General features: G+C 32.3%; 1 protein-coding gene across 3 annotated transcripts; it reads right to left on the bottom strand.

The window, feature by feature from the left end:
- Nucleotides 1-1666: 1666 nt before the first annotated feature.
- LOC105130677 (feruloyl CoA ortho-hydroxylase 2-like) lies at nt 1667-3835 on the bottom strand. 3 transcript variants are annotated; one of them, XM_011033286.1, is made up of 5 exons: nt 3111-3835; nt 2784-3031; nt 2223-2577; nt 1871-2117; nt 1667-1792 (listed from the first exon to the last, which is right to left on the bottom strand). In XM_011033286.1, exons 1-4 carry the CDS (start codon nt 3393-3395, stop codon nt 1872-1874), a joined length of 1134 nt encoding a protein of 377 aa, XP_011031588.1. In that variant the 5' UTR covers nt 3396-3835; the 3' UTR covers nt 1667-1792; nt 1871. The 3 variants fall into 3 exon arrangements, with proteins under 3 accessions (XP_011031588.1, XP_011031589.1, XP_011031587.1); XM_011033287.1 differs by having other exon boundaries at nt 1667-2117; nt 3111-3397; nt 3517-3834; XM_011033285.1 differs by having other exon boundaries at nt 1667-2117; nt 3111-3834.
- Between the last annotated feature and the right edge of the window lie 22713 nt (nt 3836-26548).

The raw sequence follows: 26548 nt of genomic DNA, 5'->3' as shown, positions 1-26548 counted from the left end.
GATCTCTTTTTTTTTTTTTTACGGTGCCAATCCATGATTTACTTGTACACCAACAAGTTTTTATTCATGCACATTATTCATTATTTAATTTTAAACAAAAAATAATTTAATTGATTAAATTTTATATTTATTTTTTAATAATTATAAGTTTTTTTTAAGATTATTGAAAATTTATGTACTTATTAATTTTAAAATTTATAAAATTAATTAAAATATATATAAACTGACTCATGTATCCATGTGAAAAAAAAAGAGAGAGTTATACACACGTAAAAGAAAAGGAGTTGGATGGCCATTTAGATTGCGAGTTGGCTGGGTTAGGCATGAATAAGTGAATTAACCAATTTTTTTAGCCAAAACAATGTGATTTAGTAAAGCAACATAATTTTAGTATAAAGAAACTGATTTTAAATAAAAAACTACGAGAGCTAAACTGGGTTTCGGGTCAACAGGGTTTTATAACCATGATAAGACATGGCAGCATAATTCCAAATAAATATAGCTTCCCGAGCAAATGTGAAAATCTCGCCTTCGGCGATGTTTTGGGATGGGCTAAAAATTCGGTAGGGACAAGCATCGAGGGCGCCATCAAAGCGATTGGCGAAAAAGAAAAAAAAAAAAAAAGGAGAACGCGAGACCGTGGAAAAAAAATCAATTACAGAATATCTTTGAAAAAAAGGAAACCTGCACGAAACAAACAATTTGAATTTTGAAGGCTGAAGAAGAAATGAAAATGACATGTAAGGATTACAGTTTGATAATTCCTCAAGTAACGACAAGCTATTTGGCAACATATCCTTTGTGCCTTAGAAAGACAGCCACAGAGGAACAGTAGCGTGGTTCATGCTTGGACAAGACAAGATTCGAAGTACATACAGGCATCTCATGTGAAATGCTAACATGAATCCATCACTCGCGGCGACTTTATTGAATATATTTTTTTAAAAGATTTAAGTTTTCTTTTATTTTGAGATTTAAAATGTGTGGTTAATGAGTTTTTCTATATTAGTTTTATGGGTTCGTTTCTATGTTACACTTTGCTTTTTGAAATAAGTTTTAAATAATTTTTTTTGATAATATTTTATAATTTTAATATGCTGACACAAAAAATAAAAATAAAACAATTCTAGTGTAATTTTAATTAAAAAAACTTTTAAAAAATATTCTACACCACAATATCAAATATTTTATTAAATTATTGAGTTAAAAACATAAAATCTTTTTTTATTGTTATAAAATCTAATGCAAGTTTATTTTTTTGAATAAAAAATGGCATTTTGATTAATTTTTTTATAGTTGCCTTTTTTTATCTTATATATAAAAAATTATATATTTTTCTAATTACGTATAAATGAAAACTAAAGTTCGTCTCAAAAGCAAGTTAAAGTCACATCTCCATGTATTGATTGGGTTCTATCGCTAGGATCGGCGTCGTTTCCTTCATGGTTATGCTTTTGATCTCGCTCTCGCTGACTATTCGTACGTTGAAGGTAATTGCCAGCGTGGGCTCAAAGACTCATAGGCCAATGGTTAAAGGTTTGGGCCTTTGACCGGAAAGTGTGGAGACTAGAGTCCTTCTTACGTCAAACAGGGAATAGATTAAAGAGCTAGCGTGAAAACATTAGCCCAAGACGGAATAGGTTAAGGAGAATGAGTGAAAGTCTCAAAAAGAAAGCATCCAAACAATATACTATTTTTCTTATGACTTTTTTAGCATGAAAGTATAGTATATACTTTTATTATTAATAAAATTGCAGAATACAGTACTTTCCTAGCTAGAACCTACCACCTCCTAACAATTACTTACTCCATTACCTTGTCCGTACCTATAAAAAATTCAAAGTTCCGAGACAATATCATTTCCTCCCCCCTCAAGTCAATCTCCTAGAATCGAGGAAGTTCTTGCCCCTGTGTTCATGAAATGCTATGTATTCAATAAAACTCGCAAAGTCTGTGTCCTTATAACGCCTTGGATTAGCATCATCGATGAGCTTTGGCGACGGTCGAACCATGCTGCCAAAAGGTAAACTGTGTAACGAGGCAACGGAGATCCGAGACTTCAAAGGATTGACTAGTACTCTATGGAGCACACTCTTGTATCTCCCATTGCTGAAAATCTGCCGAATGATTTCAAGAAAAAAGGTTAATTAATTATGATATTTGAGTTATTAATCAATATAAACTGTTAAACTTAGCAATTAGTGTTTGATGAGCTAATTAACCTCGAGATGATCACCAACATTGATAACAAATGAATTAGGGATTGGTTCCACAGTGACCCATCTCCCTTCATGCTGAATTTGGAGACCCTTAACTTCATCTTGGAGGAGCAGTGTAAGGAAGCCATAGTCTGAATGGGGTGGTATGCCAAGTGTGAGGTCAGGTTCAGGACATGAAGGATAGCAATTGACCACAAGGAGTTGGCTGCCATCTTGAAACTCCTTAATTATATGATCATCGCCATCATTTTCATCGGTTTCTTTTGTTGTTTCAGCCAATCCTAGGCTCTCTAGTATCGCCCTCACAACCATTAGATACAAGAATTTTGTTTCTTTAGAGTAGTTAACCGCCGCTTGCCTGTTAAAAAAATCCAATATGGAATCAGTGATTAATTATAAAAGGAGACACAGTTGACATTAATTATAATTAAAAAAAATTAATTAATTATCTACTCAAGTTTATTTGATTGAGTAGGTATTCAAGAAAAGACCAAGTTCACAGCATCATGCTAGAAGCATGAGGCTAAAAAATTAGATGCAATATTACCTGGTGGAATTTCTTACCTTAGCTCCGTAGGAGAAGAGGGCCAATAAGGAAGAACTTCTGAGAGGGGATGGCAATCTAGCTTTAAGAAGTCTCTCCAGCAAAACACTCTATCTTTGTTCTGGTTAAAACTTGTTCCATATCTAACTGGTGCACGAATATCTTTTGACATGTACTTCGATCTCTCCTCGAAAGAAAGCTCGAAGAATTTCCTTCCTGCTTCAATCATGTCGAGGATGGATTGACACGCAATGCCATGATTTATCAACTGCATATATAAACCAAAATCAGAAACAAAGTTTACCGGAGAGAGAAATCGATTAGCTGGAGTGGTAACTTATACATACCTGAAAAAAACCATATTCCTCACAAGCTTTTGAAAGGGATTTGAGTGCATGGATTCTATCTGGACCTTGCAGCTGAGCAAAATCGACTATTGGTAGCTTGAAATTAGTAGCGCCATCTTTTTTAGGGGAAATAGGACGGTCCAATGCCGGCAATATGTATTTTCTAGGAACTTTTGTTATCCCTCCCTCGCATAGATGTTGCACTCCTTTTTGGAACTCGTGACCCTCTAGTAGCTCCTCTTCTTTGTAATGAGTTTGAACCTCCAAGACTATTGCCGGTGACATGTCTGAAATCCAATTAAATATCTATATAATCGAATATATATGTAAGCTAATTATATAGGTAAGCTAATTATATAGTATATATGGCAAAACAAAGAAATCAATAGCAAGAAACGAGCGTGACCTCTTGAACCACACTGTATATCTGGCTAAATAACCATCTTGAGAGAGAGAGAGAGAGAAGAGAAACAGAAATGGTTATGGGGTGAAGAGGAATATTGAAAGAGAGGTGTTTATATAGGGAGAACTGAGAAGGGAAGGGAAGTCATCCGATGGCACAAGTCTTCGGAAACCAGCTTTGCTTTTGCCAGAAATAGGACTTCTTTTTTTAATGAACTGGATCGAAATTACAAGAACTCGTTCCATTCCATGCAATCGCGACCCTTGACTTGGTTTAGACAACATCCCCAGGCAGTGGTGAGAAAAGGCTTTACTTGCATGCCCCCGACAACAGAATATTTAAAGTCCATAGATTTATGTAGCGTATATTCATTTGGTGGGCTGATGGATGGAATTTATTAGATACAATAAACCTGCACCGGATAGAATAACATTATCCTATACGAAGGTATCGAGATAAAAATGTGTGGCTAAGATTTAAATTGGATGTGTGTTTGGTATTGCGGTATAATTTTTAAAAAAATATTTTTTTATTATTTTAATATTAAAATAAAAAAATAAAAAATATATTATTTTAATTAAAAAATAAGATTCGATTTTTTTTATCATCTAGGGATTAGATTCAATAATACAATCCATTCTAATATAATGAATTTCTATATGTATAATTTAAAATAAAATTTTTTATATAATGAATTTTTATATACTCAGGTATAATGGAGATTTGAAATTTTCATAAATTTTTCTTGTCTTTTGATCATAAAAAAAGATCGGTGTTGTTATAAAAACCATTTTGCACCATTACTATAGAGGATTACTTATTATATATAGCTAGAGTTGTTAATATATATTGCATGATCATAGCACGGGTACTCGTGCTCTGTTTACTCTCACTAATTATATATTTTTTAAAAGAAACTAATATAATTAATTAGAAGATAAGTTTGTTCTGCCATCATATTATACAACAAAGAAAAAACAAAAAACAATAGTTATATAAATAGAGAAACCTAAGCTTCAAGGAAGCTATGGACAATGGAGCGCTCAATACAAAGAATTCAAGATCAGAACAAATAGAGCAGAAATCTCATATCACCTCTGATAAGAACTAACTGATTAAGATCCTTCCATTGAGAAACATATCACACCAATCAATTTTATTTCTTTCCACCATCTGGTCTTCAACAAGCAACTGAATCTTTATCCCTGTATGGAAAATATATCATTACCCTAAAGACCATAAGCTACAGAAGAGAATAGAGTATCCATAGATCATCTAAATAATTCATAGCCAAGCAACAAAATCAAATATTTTGTGCACTCCTTATTTAGTAAGGTGGTTTGCCATGTGATTACTTTCACAGTAAAAATGAGTATAGATGATTGAATCAAAACATTAAGCTAGTCTCTTAGCTGAAGAGAAAAGTTTATGATGAAGTTAAGGCATATTATGAGCGTTATTCATCCAACTAATGATAATGACAGAATTAGATTCAATAATAATATGTTTATGACATAGGAAGCATTTAGAGACTAACAATTCAATAAGTTTGACAACCACTCTCGGCTTAGCTAAATTGAAATTTAAGATCCTAATCGACAAAGAAAAAATGCCTAGAAGTATTCCATGGTGATTTCGCAAAACATCACCTATTCCGGAGGGGCCAGACTTTTCGATGAAGGATCCGTCAACATTTCATTTGAAGCTATTAGTCATAAGGGGAGACCACATAACACCAGTCCTCAAATTTTGAGTATCAGTCCATCAAATCAAACCTTCTGCAGATCTTAGCAAATTTGAAGATGAGCAGGGAAAATCATTTTCTATAACCCTTATCCATAAGCAAAGCCGAGTAATAATAAGGAAGAATAGAGTATCATAGTATGGGATCTTCTACTTAAATATCATGTCATTATGAAGAAGCCAAATAGACCATGACACCGAGAAGAACAACATCATCCATACTTTTTTTTGAAATTTGTTATTTACCAAAGAGTCCCACTGAGAGAAAAGGTTTGCCAAGTTCTTTGGGCAACACCACACTAAGCCCTACCAGTTGATGATTTTGGATCAAATGAGCCAATGCTTGTAGCAATGGATAAAAATATTGTCAACCGTTTTTTTCTTAACCAAGCAGATATGGCAGTTAGCAACTGAGGTATCCAAAATGCCTCTTTTGACTAACACGCTACGAGTGTTAATTTTGTTGATAATAGTCATCCAGTAAAAAAACTCAACTTTAAGGTGGACGATTCCTCTTCATATCCCTGTAAAGGAGAAAATAATGTTCATTAGGGCATTGGGATTTAAAAGCCCACATAGAGATTTAACCAATAATCTTCCTATATTATTGTCTTTTTAGAAAAGCCTATCCTCTACTTCTTTGTCCAATTACACCCTCGAAAGAATAACATTCATTTTAGCAAGAAGTCTAGTATTCCTTCCTTGCAAAACTCTAGTCCAGGAGAAAAACCAACACCACGCATAACCATCCCACATTCCCATCTTGTCAAGGCTGGCTTTTTTATCGTTAGATAACTAAAATAGTGCAAGAAACTGATCTACCAAACTGCCATTGTCTATCCAGTCATCAAGCCAAAACTTAATCTTTTTTTCATTGCCAACTAGCATCACGGATTGATAATTCACAATATCCCACAATCTAGTATCTTTAATACAATGATTAACAATTCGAGACCATGGGCTTCCAGTCCCTAAGATATGATCCTGTGGAATAAGATTTGATTATGTAGTATTGTAAATGCTTTTAATCACATCCTTCCATATGCTTGACTCCTCTCTAAGCCATACTTCCATAGCCACTTTAACAATAAAGCTTTGTTTTTATTTTTAGAGATCCAATCCCAAAACCACTAGTACTTTTTGGTAGAGAAAAAGTTGACCAGCCAATATTGCATGATTTCATGCCTTTCTCTTTTCCTGATTACAAGAAGAATATGAACTTCTTTTTAATTGTTGTTGTTACCGCCACAGGAATAAGAAGTAAATAGGCAATTTACTAAGAACAAATTTGATTAAGCATAACCTCCCCCCTATTGATAATAGCTTACCTTTTTATGAAGCCAACCTAGAGTTAATATTATGAATGATAGGATTCCATATCAAAGACCTACACGAATTTGCACTAATGGGAAGGCTAAGATATTTGAAAGAGAGGTGCCCTTGCTTACATTGAAGAATCTGAGCAGTGTAGTCACACACATGATCTTCTATACCCACACCAAAGATATTGCTTTTAGAGAAGTTAACTTTCAAACCCAACATGAGCTCAAAGCATAAGAGTATGTACTTAACATTCTACATGATGACTAAAGAGGTTGATCTGAAAATAAGTGTCATTCGTAAAATGAAAATGAGATAAAGCAAAACCATCATGACCGACACCAATTCCCTTAATCAAACCAGGTTACAACTTCACTACAATATACAACTTAACCTTTGTACTATAATGTTGAAGAGAAAAGGAGAAAGAGGGTCTAATTGATGTAGCCCCCTTTCCAAACTAAATTCCTTCGTGGGGGATCCCTTTACCAGCATAGACATCTTTGCTGTTGAGATACATTGCATGATCCAGCCTTTCTATTTACTACCAAAACCCATACTAGCCATGACTTTATTAATATATTCCCATAAGACTTAATCAAAAGCTTTATGAAAGTCTAGTTTGAAGAGATATCATTTGTCATTTCTCTTCTTTATGAAGTTAATCGCCTCATTGCCAATCAAAACATTGTCTAAAATTTATCTTCCTTTAATAAAAGTATTTTGGTGATCACTAATGAATTCTGACATAACCTATTTCACTTTTGATGCTAACAACTTTAAAATGATCTTGTAGAGGCTTCCCATGAAGCTGATAGGCCTAAAATCCTTCAACTTATTGGCTCTTTTTAATTTTGGAATAAGGGTAACAAAAAAGCTATTGATACCTGGAGCAAGAAGTTTAGTCCGATAAAATTCATTCACCATTTAAACAATATCCCCGCCTATGATGTTCCATGTTTTTTTTATAAAGAAGAAATTAATGCCATCAGGGCCTAGGGCTTTAGTTCCTTTACAATCCCAAACAATAATTCTGATCTCATTTAGAGATAATGGAATTTCTAAAGCAATTGAGGACGAGGGCTGAAGCTTTAAGAAATCTACATTGTTGCAGGAGGCTCTAGGTCTATCAGTAAGAGTACAACTTGCTAAAAAAATTAAATACAACTATCTTCACATCCAAGGTTTTTGTCAGAGTCATTCCATGAACATCCAGGGAGAAAATCTGGTTCTTTTTCTGTCGTTTTATGGCAGATAAGTACAAGAAACGGGTGTTTCTATCTCCAAGTTTACACCACTAAACTCTTGATTTTTGATGGTGTTACTTCGGGTTAATTCATTAGCTAATAAGTCTCTACTCTCTCTTTGAGAATCTAGGGCGTTTGTTTCAAGTTCTAGAGCTTTGATCTTATTGTAAGTGTTGCCCACGACATCTTTGCTCCATTGCTTGCATCTATCTTTCAATAACTTTAGAGTTGGGGCCATACCTCTTTTACCATGGTTTGTAACTGAGACTATATTCCAATAACTTTGTATCATTTTCCTGAAATCAAAATTTAACCATCAGTAATTCATGAACTGGAAAGGCTTTGGTCCCCAGTTCGTAGAGTCTACCAGAATATGTAGTGGTCTGTGATCTGAGAAATTCTTTGGAAGTCCAGATAGAGTAGACGATGGAAGATATCGAAGCCAATCACCTGACACAAACATTCTATTAATACAACTCGCAACATTTCCTCGAGACCAAGTAAACATCTTTCCATTTAAGGAAAGTTCAACAAGATCACAACTATCAATACAATTTTTAAAGCTTATCATGGAGGATGTGATTTTAGAGCTACCTTCTCTATATATATGATGGGGAGAGTGTTTCGTTAAAGTCCCCTGCAAGACACCATGGCTTACTAACGCTGTTTTTGAAAGAAACAAGACAGTTCCAGATCTCCTTCTTTAGCAAACCATCATTTGGTGCATAAACAAAAGAAACCAAGCATTCCAAATTGGAACGAGATAACACACCTTCAATATAATCTCACTAATTATATATGTATGGACATGGGACCGGCCATCCCTGGTTAATTAGGCTACAAATCAACTAACTATAAGGACTATGATCTAGGAAACTTGAGATGGAAAACGAAGATGGTGTTATTCATATAACCAAGATATATCCTACTGTTCTTCCCGTCGGTCTTGGATTGATTATGAGAAAAAATAAAATTATATGAATATTAGTTTGCAACTAATAATCTCACACCAACTTACTACTCATCATGACGCTTAATTATTAGTTTTTGTTTGGTGAGGCCTAGTACGCCTCCCCTTCCTCTAAGTCAGATACTATTACAGAAAGAGACCGTTTAGGGTTTTATAGCTGTATATTACATAGGCGAAACAACGATGGCTAAGGGATTAGTGGTCGTGCGAGGATGAGATGCCCAGTAGGATTGTCAATTGATTGGTCCTTTGAAGCTCCGTTTGTCCTTTTATTTTTCATTCGGTGCATGCATCAGTTCCACACATGTCCCTGCGAAGTTTTCTAATCACATATCTCAGTTGACATGTCCTTTTGAAGATCGGGGGGGTCTTTTTTTCCTTAAAGTATAAAGTCAACTGTAATTTTTTTAATAGTAAGTGAAGTCAAAGGCTTCTATTTTCCAACGTTGCACGGGAGACTTACGTGGCGAATAACACATAATCCATTTCCATCAAAAACATGTTTGATTGGATTAATATATATATATATCAATCGAGGTTACGTTTTCTTTTAAATGATCTTAAAATCGTCCTCCTAGATTGTTATGCAATTCAAGAGCTATGTATTAGATCTTATAATATTTCGATGATATATTCTCATATTATTTTTTCTATTAATCAAAGATTATATCCTCTTCTTATGATTTTGATTGAATCGCATCTGTTTGATAAGTCTAAGAAAAAATAAAAATAAAAATCCTAAATGATTCTTCCAATATTTAAATTCATAAAAAAAAACTGTACATAATCTACCAAATCAATCTATTGGAGTTGACTTTACAATAATATAAAAGAAATCGAAGATACCATGATAATTGCAGTGGTAGATAAATGGTGGACTTTGAGACCGAGAAGCATTCATCGAATCTGGGATGACGTTGAAACTCCACACCTGCAAGTTTTCAAATACTAAATAAATTGTCGTTCGGATGAACACACATGAATTAGAAAATTTAAGAATCGTCGTCTAATATTTGTTCCTGCACATTAACACACGTGCTCTTTGCAAGGTAGTAAATTAATTAAGTAATCTTATTCTGAAAAAATAAAATAAAAACGGACTGATGCGTATGAGCAATATATATAAGAAGGTGTTATGGGGGGGGGGGGGGGGGGTGTGGGGGGCAATCGGCTATATATCCAATCAAGCTGATAATCACCGTATGAACATTCGACATTAGTTACAGTACTTTCGATCACCGTATGAACATTAATCCATGCCCCATGCTCATGATTCTCCTTCGTCTTGCCAGTTAAATTATCTTGTTTTTTAAATTATTTTTTATTTTAAAAAAATATCAAATTAATATATTTTAAGTGTTTTTTCAAAGATTTTAATTATGTATTGATGTAGAAATTAAAAAAATAATATTATTTTAATATATTTTTAATTAACAAAATTGAGTGTTTCATTACCGAATATAGGATGTCATTTTTTTAACTTGAAATGCAACTAGATGCGACAGAGCTGTTGATTTATTTGAATTTCAGTAGAAGAACCACTTGAATATCTTTCTTTCCTTTGCATTTTGAATTTTTCTTAGCAACTCACACGTAAAAGCCTTGTTGAACCAACAAGATTTACGGGTGAAAAGGCAGATGCCTTATAGAACCAACAAGATTCATGGGTGAAAAGGCAGATTGCGGTGTTAGGCCCGTGTGTCACCAAAGAAGAGGCCGCGGTAGTGGTGGGTCTTCCAAAGTATATTACATAGAATTGTTTTTATATTTAAAAAAAATTAATTTTTTAATTTAAATTAATATTTTTTATATTTTTTAATATAATTTATGTGCTAATGTTAAAAATAATATTTTTAAATAAAAAATATTTTAAAAAACAACCCTGCGATAATCTCAAATAATTTTTTTATCTCACATTAATAATAATTTTTTTAATGTTTTTTTTAGATACTATGTTTTTTTTTTTTTTAGATACTATGTTAATTAATGGATCCAGCAAGGATTCATAATATAATTGTTATTTATTCCATTTTATATTGTTTGACCCGAAGGGGGGCGGGTTCCATTTACATGTATTATTAGATTTACTTAGAGGCTTTTACGCTTTGTCCACTCGACTACTCGAGTTCAATGCAATTAATGTAAGGACTTTACAGGCACGTTATTTATGTTTTCATGATTTCTTCCAACGTCATGAACTTTACAGTTCAAAGCAAGATCTGGTATGCTGGAATTACTCAAACTTTCATTAAATAATGTGGTGGTTTATTATCGATTATTTTATTATATGATCCATAGAATTCGAGAGACTAATTTCTTTATCACAATAGCCACGCCATTAGCAATTATTTTTGTAAACAATTCAAGTATTCCAAGCATCCCACCATTTTAAATGCCATCATGATCGAAGCGACCGAGTACGTTCTCGTTTCTACATTCCTTTTGGTCCAAAGTCTAGAAGTGGATATTTTTTAATTTGTCAGCTTTCTAGGGCTGGTCAGAGGTCTTAAAAGTAAAATTTTTTAATTTTTTAATTTTTTTTAATAATAGTAAGTATCGGAATTAGCTTACATATATTTAAATAAATCTTCTAAAATTTTAAAATTAATAATTATATAAATTTTTAATAATTATAAGATTTATAAACTTTAAATTAGTAATTTGTAGAAAGTAAATTTAGATTCTAATGAATTGAGTTATAATTATTTAGTAATTTAATAATTATTTAATAATTTAACTTTTCTTTTCATAATTTGGTCTGTTTGACACGCCCCATCTACCTTCTCGGCAACAATTGCGAGTGGTAGTACCTGAAATCAACTAGTCGACCTTTTTTCTCCGCTGTCCATGGCCACAAGAGAGACTTTTTGGCTTTTTTTAAGTATCCTTGAAATCTTCCTCGAGTTGCATGATGCATGGGATCGATGAGGCTGAATATTAACTTCAGGTATATAGATAGTTAAGAGAGTTCGGTGAAAGCACTTAAAGTAAACCTTCTCTACATGGGATAAAACACTTCTTCCAGGAATAACTAATTTAGTTGCCCTTGGGCCTTGGATGTTCTTACTAGTTTATTAGACTCGGTTTTTGTTTTATTTTTTGGGCTGACAAACTCGAGGCCTGCTTAAGAAACCAATGTACGAGCTTTCTTTCAGGGTCCGCTTTTGCTTTGTGGGTCAAGACTTTGAAATAAAGCCCATGTTTCAATAACCTAGTTAATAGACCGCCGAATCAATGAACGAATGGAAAGCCCACCACTTCCTTCCCTTTTTTTATTTTCGTTTTCAAAGAAAGAAAGAAACAAAAAGTTGGTAGGTAGACATGTAAAACTTGTGAATTAAATAATTTCAAATCGTATAATAAATATTTAAATTTAAATTTTTATTTTAAATTAATTTTTATTTAACTATATAATAATAAAAACATCATTTTAATATTAAGATATTTTATTAAAGTAGCGTTAACTTTATAAAAAACAAAACAAAATAAATTATAAAATAAAATTTTTAATTAATTCAATATTTATAAAAAAAATAAAAATAAAATTAAACTAGTCACACCTACAAACCATGTTAACTAACTTCACTTGTGAATATGTCCATAAACTTTATAAAATTTATAACTTGGTTTTTTTAAAAACTATTTTTTAAACTATATAAAAAAATAAATATAGACAACAAAAAAGTTATGTACAATTAGAATGAAAAAATAATAATTTCATTATACTTGTAAATTGAGACAACTTGAGTTATTTTGATAAACTTACAAATTATTTTAATTATATATAAAATTAAAATAAAAAATAAATTATAAAATTTAATTTATAATCATTTTAATTTTAATGTTAATATTGAAAAATAAAATAAATAAAAAAAACCTGTAAAAAAAAAAAAAGCAACACACTATAGTATTCCACGTGAAATGGTCGTGCGAAACAGTTTACCCGCACCCTTCAGCTTCCCTGTTAACAACAAAATGGAATCTCTGAATTTCCTTCACCATTTGATGGGTGGGTCTGCTCGAGACCTCACTAAAATGCCAATTGTTTGCTAAATCTGCTATCAGGACAGTGTGTGAATACAAAAACCAATAATAATTCTATTTTGTCTGTCTCCTTGCATCTGTGAAGAGGCGATCTAAAATAAAAGGGCCCTTCGACGTCGGCGGAGAGTGGGAGACGCAAGGGATCTCGAAAAGGACTTCTCGACGTTAGAAACTGAAAAAAATAACTGGGTACTGTTTTTCTTGCTGTTCGTGGGCTGGCACGGTCAACAGCAGGGAGTGTAGATACTGTACTACTGGCCCTATTTAAAGAACAGTAACGTGATGGTGACTGATGAGTTGAATTTTAGCTGTGTTTTAAATCAGTTTTCTTTTTTTTTTTAAATTTTAAATTAGTGCTTCCATCCATAAATACTTTGGGTTTAAAAGAAATTAAAAAGGGATCTATGAACCAATCAATCGATTTGTAAGTTAAGGGCATGTTTTCTTTACAGAAAGCAATTGAAGGGCATCCTTTCACAAAGAAATGTTCGAAGAAATTCATCATTTGAAAAGAGTAAAGAAGAACACTACAGGACAGACAGAGATTGCGCTCCAACCCACGAGAAGAATTTTACGCCCCACTTGTATTTATCAACAGAGAGAGACAAAAAAAGAAAAACAAAAAACAAAACCTTCCATTTCAATCAACAGCTCAAAACCGAGGATCCAAAGAGAAAAATGGTCCCCAAAATCAAGGAAGCGATATTTTTGCTTGCTTGACAAGAGTTACACGTATCATGTATTGGGCTAAAAACAACGCAACTGTTACGACGAAAACCAGGCTCCAAGCCTGAAATCAGGCTATGCCAGTGGGCCTATTGGATCGACTCCAGCTGCCACAAGCAAGCATCTTTCTCTCTCATTGTAGATTCAGAGGAGCTGGACTAGCTTTTACTTGGGCAACGGGGCCCATTAATGTTGTTAGCATGCACGCTGGAGTTTAATTATGTTAATAATCAATCAATTTTAGCTGCGAGCTAGCTCAAGGTCTGTTCCAAACAATAAAGAAATAAATATTAATTATTTAGGTGGTGATCAAGTGGTAAGAACTTGAGATCAAGGGGTTTGCTCCCTCAATGGTTTCAGGTTCAAGTCTTTGGTTGCTCGTATGATGCCCACTGAAAGCTTACATGATCGTTAACTTCAGGACCCGTGGGATTAGTCATGGTGCGCGTAAGCTGGCCCGGACACCCACGTTAATCTAAAAAAAAAATAAAAATAAAGAAATAAATATTTGTAGGCTTAAAGAGAATCTTGTTTTAATGATATGAAGAGTGTGAGAATTCACAATAGGATAGCTGCTGTGTTATCCTAACGAAACAGATGGTTGAAAAATAAAAGTATGTTGTATCACATTCAAAACATAGTTATTAATTAAACCCCCGACTACCTCGACAAGTTGACTAAGTGATTTGCCGACCTCGAGCATGCCTTGATCAGAGTTTTTCCCTGAATTGTAATTTGAACACTGATTTAATTATATCTACATAATCTAATGCATTAGTTTATAATCTAGTTGATATAGATATTTAACAAGAAAAACTCGTAAAATGGTTGATGCAACCAAATTTAAATGAGATCTAACTGGTTAACTCTAATGATTTTTTTAATTGATATTTAAAATGACCTTGCTTTATTTTTTTTTAAATCTAAAACAATATTATTTTATTTAAAAAAATATATTAAAATAATGATATTTTAAAACTCACCAACAACTCATTGACCCAGTCACTTAATTGAGTTCCTTTCCCAATTTATCTACCTGTAGACAGAAGAGTTGGAGTCTTTACATAAGTATCTCCAACCGTCTCCTAGCAATATCTAATATAAAGACTTTTTATGAAAAGGATAAAAAATCATCTGCAATACCTTGCCATCTGCTACAATTAAAACGTTAATCCTTTTGAATGACGATTAAGCGTAAATCTCTATGGATAGATGCTCAAGATTTTGAATGACGAATGGTTGTAATAGCCTTCATATGCGACCAGACGAGTACTGCCACAAAACATAGCTGGATGACATGACTACACAACATGCCATTTGCCATGGTAGGATGTTCAATCACACCGTCTTTCCCTTAAGATTCAGCCCCCACGAAGATGCCCATCAAGACGCATATATATTGTCTCCATCACATTCATGGCAAGCACCTGCTGTCTATGATCGCCGTGTTCTTGAAAAGCAAGTGGGCAAATCGCACAATTGTTACATGTGCACGTTTTGAAAGAGACATGTGAAACTTCTTGTTGTAATGCCACCAAAATATTACTGTGATGTTGAGCAAAATGTTGGAGAGTAAATTACTTGATTCGAATTTAATTATTAATGTAGAGAAAGTAATTGAAATCAAAAAATCATTCAATTTCAATAACTGAGATAAGATTTTAAAATATAATTTATATTATTTTTTAACATACTCTTAAAGTAAAAACTCTTTAGACTTTAAACTAAAATATATCTATCTCATCTTATCTTTAATTTTTATTAAATAAATAAAAATATTTAAATTTAAACTCGTAATCGGTTGATCATCAAGACTCTAATACTATATCAACCTAATAGTTGATACTATATCAAAAAAATATTTCTATTCAATAATTTAAGTTAGTTAGATAAAATTTTAAAATATGATTTATATTATTTTATAATAAATAACATCAAATCTTAAGATTGCTATTTGCATTACAAGATTATGATGCATTAATTAGTAGAATATTTCTTCATTCCCCACCCCCCTTTACCATGCATTGGTGGTGGAGATTATCCTGGCAGTAAAGTAGGATCGTCCAAAGATTTCAAGGCCATGTATAATTAAGGTGATTAATTTTTTCTTTTTTTTTCCTGTTTTTTTCAGGGTTGAGTTTTAAGAACAAATAGTTTTTTTCAGGATTGAGTTTTAAGAACAAATAGAAATATACAGAGTGTGTTTATTTTTTGAAAAGTAATTTTTAAAAAATTACTTTTCAAATTTTATTGTATTTATTTATCATTAAAAAAATATATTAACAAAAAACATTTTTCTATTAAGAAAAAATTAACTTGATTTCTAAAAAGGTGTTTTCCTTTTATTTTGTGTGGAAAATACTTTCTAGAAGTTGAGAAAAATTTAGTAATATTATATTATTTGTTGATTATGTTAAATTTAGTGCTCAAACTTTTGATTGCTATATATTTTGTTTGATTTTTTTTTTGTTTCAATTTTATCCATTAAAATTTGTTTAATTTGATTTTTATATTAATTTTATTCCTTATTTTTATGATTGTTATTTACTTTTTTCTTATTATTTTTTTAATTAAATTTTTTTATCTATCAAATTTGGTCCTCATTCTTTTAATTGTTACTTATTTTATTTTAAGTAATTTATGAAATTATAATTATAATTATTTTAATTTCATCATCTTTCAATTTTTGTATTTGTTATATTTAATCTTTATTATTTTGATTATTATTTATTTTACTTGAGATAATTTATTAAATTAGATTTTTTTAATTTCATTCTTATTTAATTTTTTAATTTGTAAGATTTATTTCTTATTATTTTAATAAATTTTAAAAAATAAAATATTAATAAAATATTTTCCAGTTCATAATCAAACAATGAAATATATTTTTTAATTTATTTTCTATGATACTACCAAATATAAATTTTTTTTTTTTTAAATTTACTTTTTAAATAAACCACTTAAAAAAATTATTTTTCTAAAAGCAAACAGCCCATAATTTTGGATAATATTCTTCTCATTACATAATAATGCAGTAAATTTCAAGCACTTGGGACTTTAACTTGTTTCATCGGGGGAAAAACACTCTAATTTAACAAGCAATAATAAACAATGGAGAAGGCAATCGCTCAAAACAAGCTAAGAATTTTAATTTATTAACACATCCCTCGACGGCACAATTTAGAAAAATCATGTATATATTCCAGAAACTAACCACTCCTCCATCAACTTTCTTGGTAAATAGCAAGAAGCTAGCACCAAGGCGGTACTGCAACGGAATAGGGAATACGGAATCTGCTTGCATCGACGATGGGATCTACATTTTGGTACACTGTTAGTGTCACGCACACACTTCCTCTTGAAACGGAATCAGACATGGACACTGATAAAGCTTCATGTCACTATTTTGTCTTTTTGCTCGCTTGTCGCGTCCTAGGTGTGGTACCTTCCAAAGTCCCACGAAATTCTTTTTTCTGATCTTTCTCTAGTTATCACATAGACATGCTAAAGTACTGAACCACCACCTCGAATTCTGTGAATTTTGGACCCCTTCCCTTCCTCTGCTGTAAACGTACTTCAGTTCAGCCAGAACCCATCTCCTCACCAACAACACACTTGTCTAGTACTTGTCTCACCTCGCAGGACAGAAGGAGATGTGTTTCGGTGGATGCATGATGATATTCGACTCCCATGAGCACACCTTTCTACTTACCAAAAAAAAAAAAATGAGCACACCTTTCTCTCTGTCCATTCCTTCTCGCCTGAAAAATACGAAGTTATTGTAAAAAGATAGAATGCTAGTATCTTATCCTGTTTCAAGGACTAACTAGTATTTTCTCAGGCTTTTAACTACCAACACATATTTTTAAATAAGCTTGTTTATTTTTTCTTAATTTAATTTAACTAGTTAAAATAAAAAATAAAATTTAAATTTATAACTATCTCTATTAAAAAACTTAAATGGTTAAGTGGAGTTCTAAGAATAATTTTATATTATTTTTTAATAAATTTTTTCTTGTTTTTAATTTGAAAAAACAGAAAATAATCATAAATATATAATACCAAACAACTCCTACCTATTATTGCACGGCTTGATTATCCAGGATTAATGATTGTTTTGTATTTATTTCCTAAGATTTTCATTCCTAACTAGAGCCTTATTCGTATATTCTGATTTTTAATGATGACATAAGAAACAAATTCGTTTAACACTCAAGTGAAGTCTCAAGAATTATTTTAAAATACAAATTAACTAATAATTATTGTGAGTTCTTTGACTACAACACTAACCTGCTGGGATCATTGTTCCTATAAGATCATAATACAAAACAGGAAATAACCCCACCGCATGAGGAAAAAACTAAACGATTGTCACCTCCATTCCTTGTAAGGCCACAGTTGACCAACCAATTATAATAGCCTCTCTAAATTAAATTAATTAGTTATGGGTTTTTAATTGCTTTTCTCATCATCAATCTTCTCATATTTAAAGTAAGTAATTATAAATAATTTAACACTCTAGCCAGATCTCAAGAATTATTTCAAGGTGCAAAATAATTACAATTATTTCAGATCACTTTTCTCAACTCTACTTTTCCCAGATTTTCTCTTTTTAACTTCCCTGATGTTATATTTCCCTTTGCTGTCCCTTTCCCCAGTTTTATCCAATCTTTCGGCAATAAAGAGAAACAATAATAGACATACGTAATGAAGACGGTGCAGAAATAAAGAAAGATACTCTCTACTTACAGAAGCAAATCAAAGTTAATTATGCATTTGCTCATAGCAGCTTTAACATTACGTTTTTGGGTGTCATGAGGCCAGCATCTTTTTGCGGTAAAAGATCTTCATTTCACCCACTTTAAAAGAGAAATGTGGCACCCCACTACCAGTACGAATCACCAAGCCATAGCAACTCCATTGTTGTCCAATAGTAGAAAATCAACACGTACATTCACATACACGCCTTCCATGTGGAATATATATATATATATATATATATATATATATATATATATACACGCTTAAACCATGAAGAAAATAGTACTGCATTTCTCTCCTCCTTGTAGTTCAAGCTATCAAAAGGAATGGGATTTTCTGCCCAGACTCCTCCAAGTTTTTTATAAACAAAACAATACAAGGGTGCCCTCCGGAGATTTAATAAGACGGAGCGCGCATATATATATATATATATATATATATATATGTGGCCATTTAATCACCATCCTTCTATACATATGGTCCCAAGTCACAGGATTGATAGCGATTAGGACAGTATTTTAACCAGTAGTAATGTTATTGAAAGATATAATCCTATATAGGCTAATTCATTACTCCATTAAACAAGCTAGCAGCCCTCTTTTAACTATTGATGCATCCCCTGCCTGCCTCCCAGCTCTCTATCTCTGAGTTCCTTCACAAAGAGATCATGCTCTTTATTCCGTCAAGAATTAAGGCGTGAAGGGTGACTCATGTCTTAAGCTCTCTGTAAAGGCATTCCTTTTATTTTATTATTGATTAATAGTGATGACAAATGTCGTGGCTGTACTTTTCTTCTTCTTCTTCTTCTTCTAATATTATATATTATTCTTTGCAGTCTAACCTTACTTTTCATATGGACATGATGACAAGTAAAGATCAAGCAAACTATACTAAAATGGGAATTGATGTATGCTTTGAACTGACGCTTGCATGGTCTTTTACATCATTCTCGATCCACTGGTTGAGATGTGAGAATGATTCAGCCTTCTCTGAGAAGCCTGAAGGCATTTTGTGCAGCACTCTTCACTGTTTGCTTTTCCATAGTAGTGTCGTATAATTAATTCTCCAGCCATTATTGGCACATGGGCTATCACTATGGCCCATAAATTAATATATTTTATTTTTCAGTTTTATAAAATCTGATCCTTGGAATCCTTTTAAATGTTTCAAATTCGATGGGCTGGCATTTTTTCCTTTGAGTACACAGACACGTTTCTACCTCTTAGCAAGGCCTGTAGGTCACCAAGTAGTAGTATAAGAATTAATCACGAGCACCTAAGCGGGTTAGATTTGTCTCTATCTTCAAGCATTGATTTTTAGGTAAGAAAATGGTAGAAATTAAGAAATCCTATTTCACCTACAGATGATGCATGGAATAGTGTTTTTGTGTGAAGATGGATAAAAATACGAGATTTAGAGTTAGCATATTCCCTGTTCAGGGAGAGTACTTTATTCACATCTCAAATAATTAAGAACATTCTATATTAGATAATAAGAATTTGTGAGAGCTTAACTTGAGAATATATGGTAAAATAGTAGACTTTTTTTTTTTTTGTGTGTGATTCAAGAAATTCGTATAAAAAGGACAAAAAACATCGCATTCAATATTAATAGCAATAGCAGATCACATTACCTATCTTCGTGTTCATTGATAACCACAACTCTCCCTCCTCTCTCTCCCCCTTTCACTTAAAGAAATCATGTTTACCAATCCCGAAGTCGTGTCAATCACTCGAAAGTTTTCATGCCAAACCAGAAACAAATCAACCATCTTAACCACCTAAGAACTAATAATAAATTAATGGGTGATCAAACCCATGAAAACTCACACTATTCTTGTTTAAACGAAAGAAAAATATGAAACAAGATCTTGATCCATATCCTTTTTCAACACATCAAATTTGCTAACAATTTAATTGGTACAGGAACGCTTAAACAGCTAAAATTCATAAGTGCACCAGACCTAATTAACAAACACTGATAAAATCATCAAGATTTAAAGTCGAAATGAATTAAAAAGATTGATCCAAATTGTTGATTAGTGTACAAATCTTGAATAAATTTGAAGAATTAATTCATGCAACAATTAATAATTAAAACCATGATCCAGATCCCTTGTCTTCTGGAATTACAGACCTATAACAGCATGGATTTTAGCCCACATACTGTGGCATTTAAGCGTGTAATTATACATACATACAAGAACTTAGAAAAGGAAAAAATGGAAGAAGACCAAAAGAATAAAAACGAGATTTTTTTTATAAATACCCTTCCAGTACATATATACCAGATCACCATTTCATATGCAAGGGCACCTTCTCTTCGGAAGAAGCTCAAAACTTGATTGAAAAAACGAATCTACTTCTTCGCGGTTCACAATCTCAAAGAACTCGAGTTCCGTTCGTTTTCTCTTGCATGAAAAGGACCTTCTTGGTTTTCTCGGGGCCGGTGGACAGCTTAAAACGGCAGGAATCTTGTGCTCTTCAGATTTCGGAGTTTGACAGTCGCCAGTTTCGCTGTTTTCTTGCTGAATTATGGTTTCTTTGTCATCCGTAGCACTGCAGGATTGTAGGGTTTCAGTCTTGACGGCACGAACTTGAATTCTTGGCAAATCCTGGCGTGATTCAAGATCGGTAGACATGTTTTTTTCCTTGTTTACAGGAGGAGGATAGGGGTAGAAAAAATCAGAGAGAAATGTGTGGTTTGTCAAGGTTTTGTAATCTATTTATGTAGGCAGATAAAGAACACGAAGACGTGTCTAGGAAGGTAAAAAAGCGTGTGTGTGTGTGTGTGAGAGAGAGAGAGAGAGAGAGGAAGGGTCGTTGGATTCTTTTCAATAGTTCTATTCTTTTGTATTCTATATATATCTTGCAGGGAAAATGACATGGACGTTGAAACTGAGATATATAGCTAGCAAAAGCTTAAGCTGATGCATCTGACTGCTCACAGAATCTTTCTACAGACTACCTTTCCATCTACAAGCATCGATGCTGTTGATGAGTTGTTTTTCTTGATCTAAACCAGCTACACACACACACACACACACACACAGATCATAGAGTTCATCTGGTCTCTTAGAACAACAACAATAATAATCAAGACTTTAATTGCAATTTAGTGTCTACCATATCATTTTTAATTAATATGTGCTTATCATACTTGAGAAAAAAAGTATAAATCAAGAACTTTCCATAACTATCTTAGTAGCCCTCTCATGGATGATCGATGATATATATATTTTCGGTAAAAAAAAAAATATATACTAATTAGGCCAGCCTTTCATAACTATTCCATGTCAGTCTTTGGCATGGAGGACATGCTGTGGATCTGGATTGCAGATTCGAGAATATATGCTTCTCTAAAAATAAAAAAAAAAACATTTTTAAATAGAATTTACCGATTCATTATCAATTAATATTAATAAATAAAATTTACCGATTTTATACATCCCAGTGAGCTATACATCAATTCGAACCTTTTCTCTTCTTAATTTCGATGAATATTATCCACACGGGATTGGTTGAGCTTCTTGTGAGCTAGAATGCTAGATATTAGATAAATCCATAAAAATAAAAGGTGATTTCTTTTTATTTTAATCATGAAAAAGCAATTAATTAGATATGGTTGATCAGTGCAATAATTAAAAAGTTAGTTTCTCTGGTTTGCATTATCAAGTTAATGATTTCCATTTTGACATATCCATTATTCACACCAACGAATTTCTCATCATATTTCTTTTTTTCTCATAATTAAGCCAGGAATTGACCTTTTTTACTTTTACTTTGTTTTATTTATAGATATTTAATTTGATAGTTTCTTCCAACAGGTAGTTAATTTTTATTTTACCTTTTTGTTAAAATAACAGCCAATGATTGAATTAATGACGACAAAATAATGGGAACCAAATTATATGGGATGTTGCTGCAATTTTGATTGGTTTAGCTAAGCATGGATGTGGATTGCTGTAATAAAGATCTAATATTTTCAACCAAAAAAAAAAAGATTTAAGATTTCTTAGCGGGACACGTGTCACTGCTGGCGGGCTGATTTGTTAAGATTAGAAACAGAGAATAACTTGCCTTTTTGACGATATGCAGTGCCTTCTTCTACTTTTCTTGAATGACATGTGGAACGTGACATTTACGTTCGAAGCAAAAGGTTGTTAACTACGCTGCTCTCGAACCACTCCACGCGCGCTTAAGAGGACGTGAACACAGTCGCTGAAATATGAACGTAATCATAGATGTTTTTTTTTTTTTTTTTTTTTTTTTAATTTGGTCTGATCTTATAGAGTTTTCATACATCAAAATTATTTTTTTAATCTCTTTTTAAAATGGACCTATTTATATTGAGATTATGAGACTTATACATGAGAACTTTTATCTTTGTCAATTAACTTTAGATCCCATTAATTTAATTATAATATCAATATTAATTTAATTATTTTTCTTGTATGAAAGATGATGGTAATACATATATAACTCTCGAGAAGAGAAAAATAGAAAAAAAATACAATATTGGATTGTATAATCTGAGATATGATCCTTTAATCTATTAACACTCCGATATGTATACAATTTTCTATATATCTAATTCTAAGAACATTAATTAGCATCTATTAATTAGTACATGTAAGGTACGTAGATAGATGTCATCAATGGCTTGATCATGTTTATTATTTCTTAATAATTTCCATGACAAACCAGTCACAGCAGAATGTTCATATGTTTTTCACTTACAGTACAGGTGCGTGCGTAATCAAGAACATGGCCTGCCGAGCTCTCCCTGTACAGACTATTCCTCTCGGTCCTCTCTTGCATTGCAATATTGGAAGCATAGGATTCCATGTTAGAGTCTTGAATGTATACAACCATCCGCCTAGATCTTATCCGGTTTAAAAAATGGGGAAGATTGGATTGGGTTTAACAAATACCAAACCCCATTATACAATGAATCTTTCCACGTGAAGTGTCTCCCTCGCTCGCTCTTGGTTTTCACCGCTGCCTAGCTAGCTAATCCCCAAGTCTTCAAAAGGTTGTGTCCACAAGTCTTTTCGAAGGAAACATGTTACTTGAGTTTGACCTGATTAATATATATTTTATTTGTTAATTTATGTAATATCTTCCTAGAATTCTGATCATTTCTTCAGACTGGGTTCTCATGCATGATCACCCCAATTATTTACCCTGAAAGATACTGATCTCACATGGCGCCGTCCCTGCATTATCTTACTTTGAGAAAATATAAAAAATACCCAGAAAATGATCTCCAAGTATTGTGGTTTTTTTATTGAATCCTCGCTTGTTGACCCCCACTATTGCAACGCTGTCTTACTGCGAATTTATGCTAATTAATGGTATTTGAGCTGCTTAACAAGATTGTTATCGGTAAACGTGCAATCATTTTACCATAATTGAGTGCACATATCTCTACAGGCAAGGCCGACGATGCTGGAGGCTCCTTTTTTGCAAGTTCTCAAGACAACAACAATCCAAATCTTACCGATCAGTTAATAATTAACCGCTACTTTATTCCTTGTGTCAAGTGTTGCTTAAGAAATTTAAGCTTTTCTTTCTTTCCGTTTTCTTTTTCTTTTTCGAAGAAGAGTTCTCAACAAGCCTTGTCCTAATGTGGGTTGTTAACTGGTTATAGACGAAACAGAGGAGTCAGTAAAGAGAGGAGTCAAAGAGGGAGGAACCGGTTAATTAATTATAATTGTTCTCGACCGCCTGAAAGGGTACTAATGTACTATACGCGATTTGTTTTTTTACCACAGTACATATTACTCTTTAATTTCCACTCTTTTAAGACAGTGATTCATATATAAACAGAGACGGAGATTAATATATGGTTTTTTTTTTAAATGAAATAACACTGGCATCTCGAAACTAAATTCTTTTTTGATCGGATTTCAAATGCATCATTCATATTTAAAAAAAAAAACAAGATCATAATATATATTTTTAAAACAAACCAATTAATTACCGTCACTGCTAAGCCGAGACTGATTATGGTATATAATTAGAAGAAGGAAAAATAGAGGGATCAATCGGTTAAAAAAGCAGTAATGATCGAACACGGAGCTGTTGATTGCCTGCTCGCTTAAAACGGGCCATGCTGCAGCTGTCCGATTGCAATCTTGCTTTGGTTCACGTGGCCCTAATTAAGAACCTTTAATTTTTGATTGGATTTTCTATCAAAATAAAGAAAAGAAAAGGAAAAGAATATTCACGGAAGAGGGATATCATGCAAGAGTACCTTTAACCAAAATATTTTAGCACTTTTTAATTTGTCTCGGGACAAATAAATATGCGGCCCCTATACTAGTTTAATCAGTAATTCGCTACACACAAGACTTGAATTCTGTTTTCGTTTTCTTTTATATATATATATAAGGTTAAAAATTGCTAATCTGGATAATTTCACATAAAAAACAAAAAACCAACATGTAAAATAAAAAGTTAATTATTCGTAATAAATAGAAACTTGAATCTCTTATTAGACGAAATATATACAAATTCAACGATATATCAAATTCTAACGCGTCACACGAAGTAAAGTTAAGATAATAAAATTTTACAATAAATCCCTTTGAATCATATTTTAAGCAAATTACCCACGACATCTCATCGTGGCTATTAATTTGATTTAAAATCATCAAGGTACTGTCATTTCTTTATGTTATCGTAGAAATACGTGCTCGAGAGTTTTAAATGACTGCACATCATGTTACACGCATATTTTTAATAGTTCAACGAATTCCAACCATTTTTTTTTAATAAAAAAAGATGAGTGCGAGAATGGAAGCCCTTTACAATTAATGTCGAAGATCAAATAAATTGCAGTGAAGAAAGATCCGCCCCCTCCTCCGTCGACCAAGTTGGCGACAAGATGTAAGAATTAATTAACTAAAAACAAAAGATTTATATTGACAGAGGCTAATATTTAATAACAAGACCTTGAAGATGATCGAAAAACACCAACCATTCACGGATGGATATCTCCTAACCTCCAGAGAGTCTTTTAGTGAACACAGCGATGTTCCAACGGTGGCTTTAAACTGATGTAACTCTAAATCAAAATTCTTGATAACAATCATTAATTTCCTCCTACCCTTTCTGTGGGGACATATTTATTAAAAACAATAAATTAACTCGGTAGTTGGGTGAAAACATTTGCTAATTAATGAATTATTTTATAGCGTTTAACTAGTTACATCTATCTAGTTTTTTTTAGATCTATTTTTTTTTAAATAGACAAACAAAGAAGAATAAAGAAAATAAAATTCACGATACACTAAAAAAATAAAAATATTTTTATCTAAAATTTATCTCTGTATCATCATGATTAACAATTCAAGTATTTTCTCAAATAATGAAGGAGGTTTCCATGTCATATTATCATTTTAAATTTAAATAAAATTTTGAAAAATATTTTTTATATATAAATATATTTGTCCTAATGTAAAGTGTGTCCAAGACTCGACAGAAAAGAGAAATATAGTATATCAATGTGGAAAAATTGCTTATCCAAGAACACCATGATTAATTAAAAAGAAAATTGCATGGTGATGTTGTAAACTTTATAACACATGTAATGTATTAAATCTAGCCCGAGAATTAACATGACATAGGACTTGAGTTATAAATAAAATAAGTTAATTGAAACAGTATTATTTTGATTTTTTTTGTTTAAACTGTCAATAAGATTATGATCATGTTAACCCCTCACTGAATCAACTTTAAGTTAATTTTTTATTACACTCAGCTTGGTTAGGATTAAATTAATCGGGTCCAGTATCGACTTGCAAACCAGGCCGGATTAAAAACAGTGATGCTGACTTCAAGACAAAATGTGTTTTCTCAGACACAGTAAGTTTAGAAGGGACAGTCCAGAGAGTAGATTGAAATCAGTTGACATGAAATGCACTTACGTAATTAAGGAAGATCAAACTAATTTTGAAAGTTTTGTCAGGAAATCGAAAGTAAAAGCATTTGTTTGATTCACGAAGGATATACTCTTTTATAGCTTGACAGTGAATGGACATGAAATCTCTACGGCTTCTGTACACCTACCAGACAGTATAATCCACTTTTCCGTAATTTTTCAGTTTTCTGGTTTTTTTTAAGCTCGGGGGCTGATATTTTAATTTTATTAATTTCCGAGGGATATAAAGTTCATAATTTAAAGAAGTGAATTGTTGATAGTTAATAAGAAATAGAAT

Source organism: Populus euphratica, unplaced genomic scaffold, assembly GCF_000495115.2.
Source record: "Populus euphratica unplaced genomic scaffold, PopEup_1.0 scaffold29.1, whole genome shotgun sequence".
In the NCBI taxonomy this organism is placed as follows: Eukaryota; Viridiplantae; Streptophyta; class Magnoliopsida; order Malpighiales; family Salicaceae; genus Populus; species Populus euphratica.
Note: the sequence above shows the minus strand (reverse complement) of the source record. Positions and strands in the feature narration are given on the sequence as shown.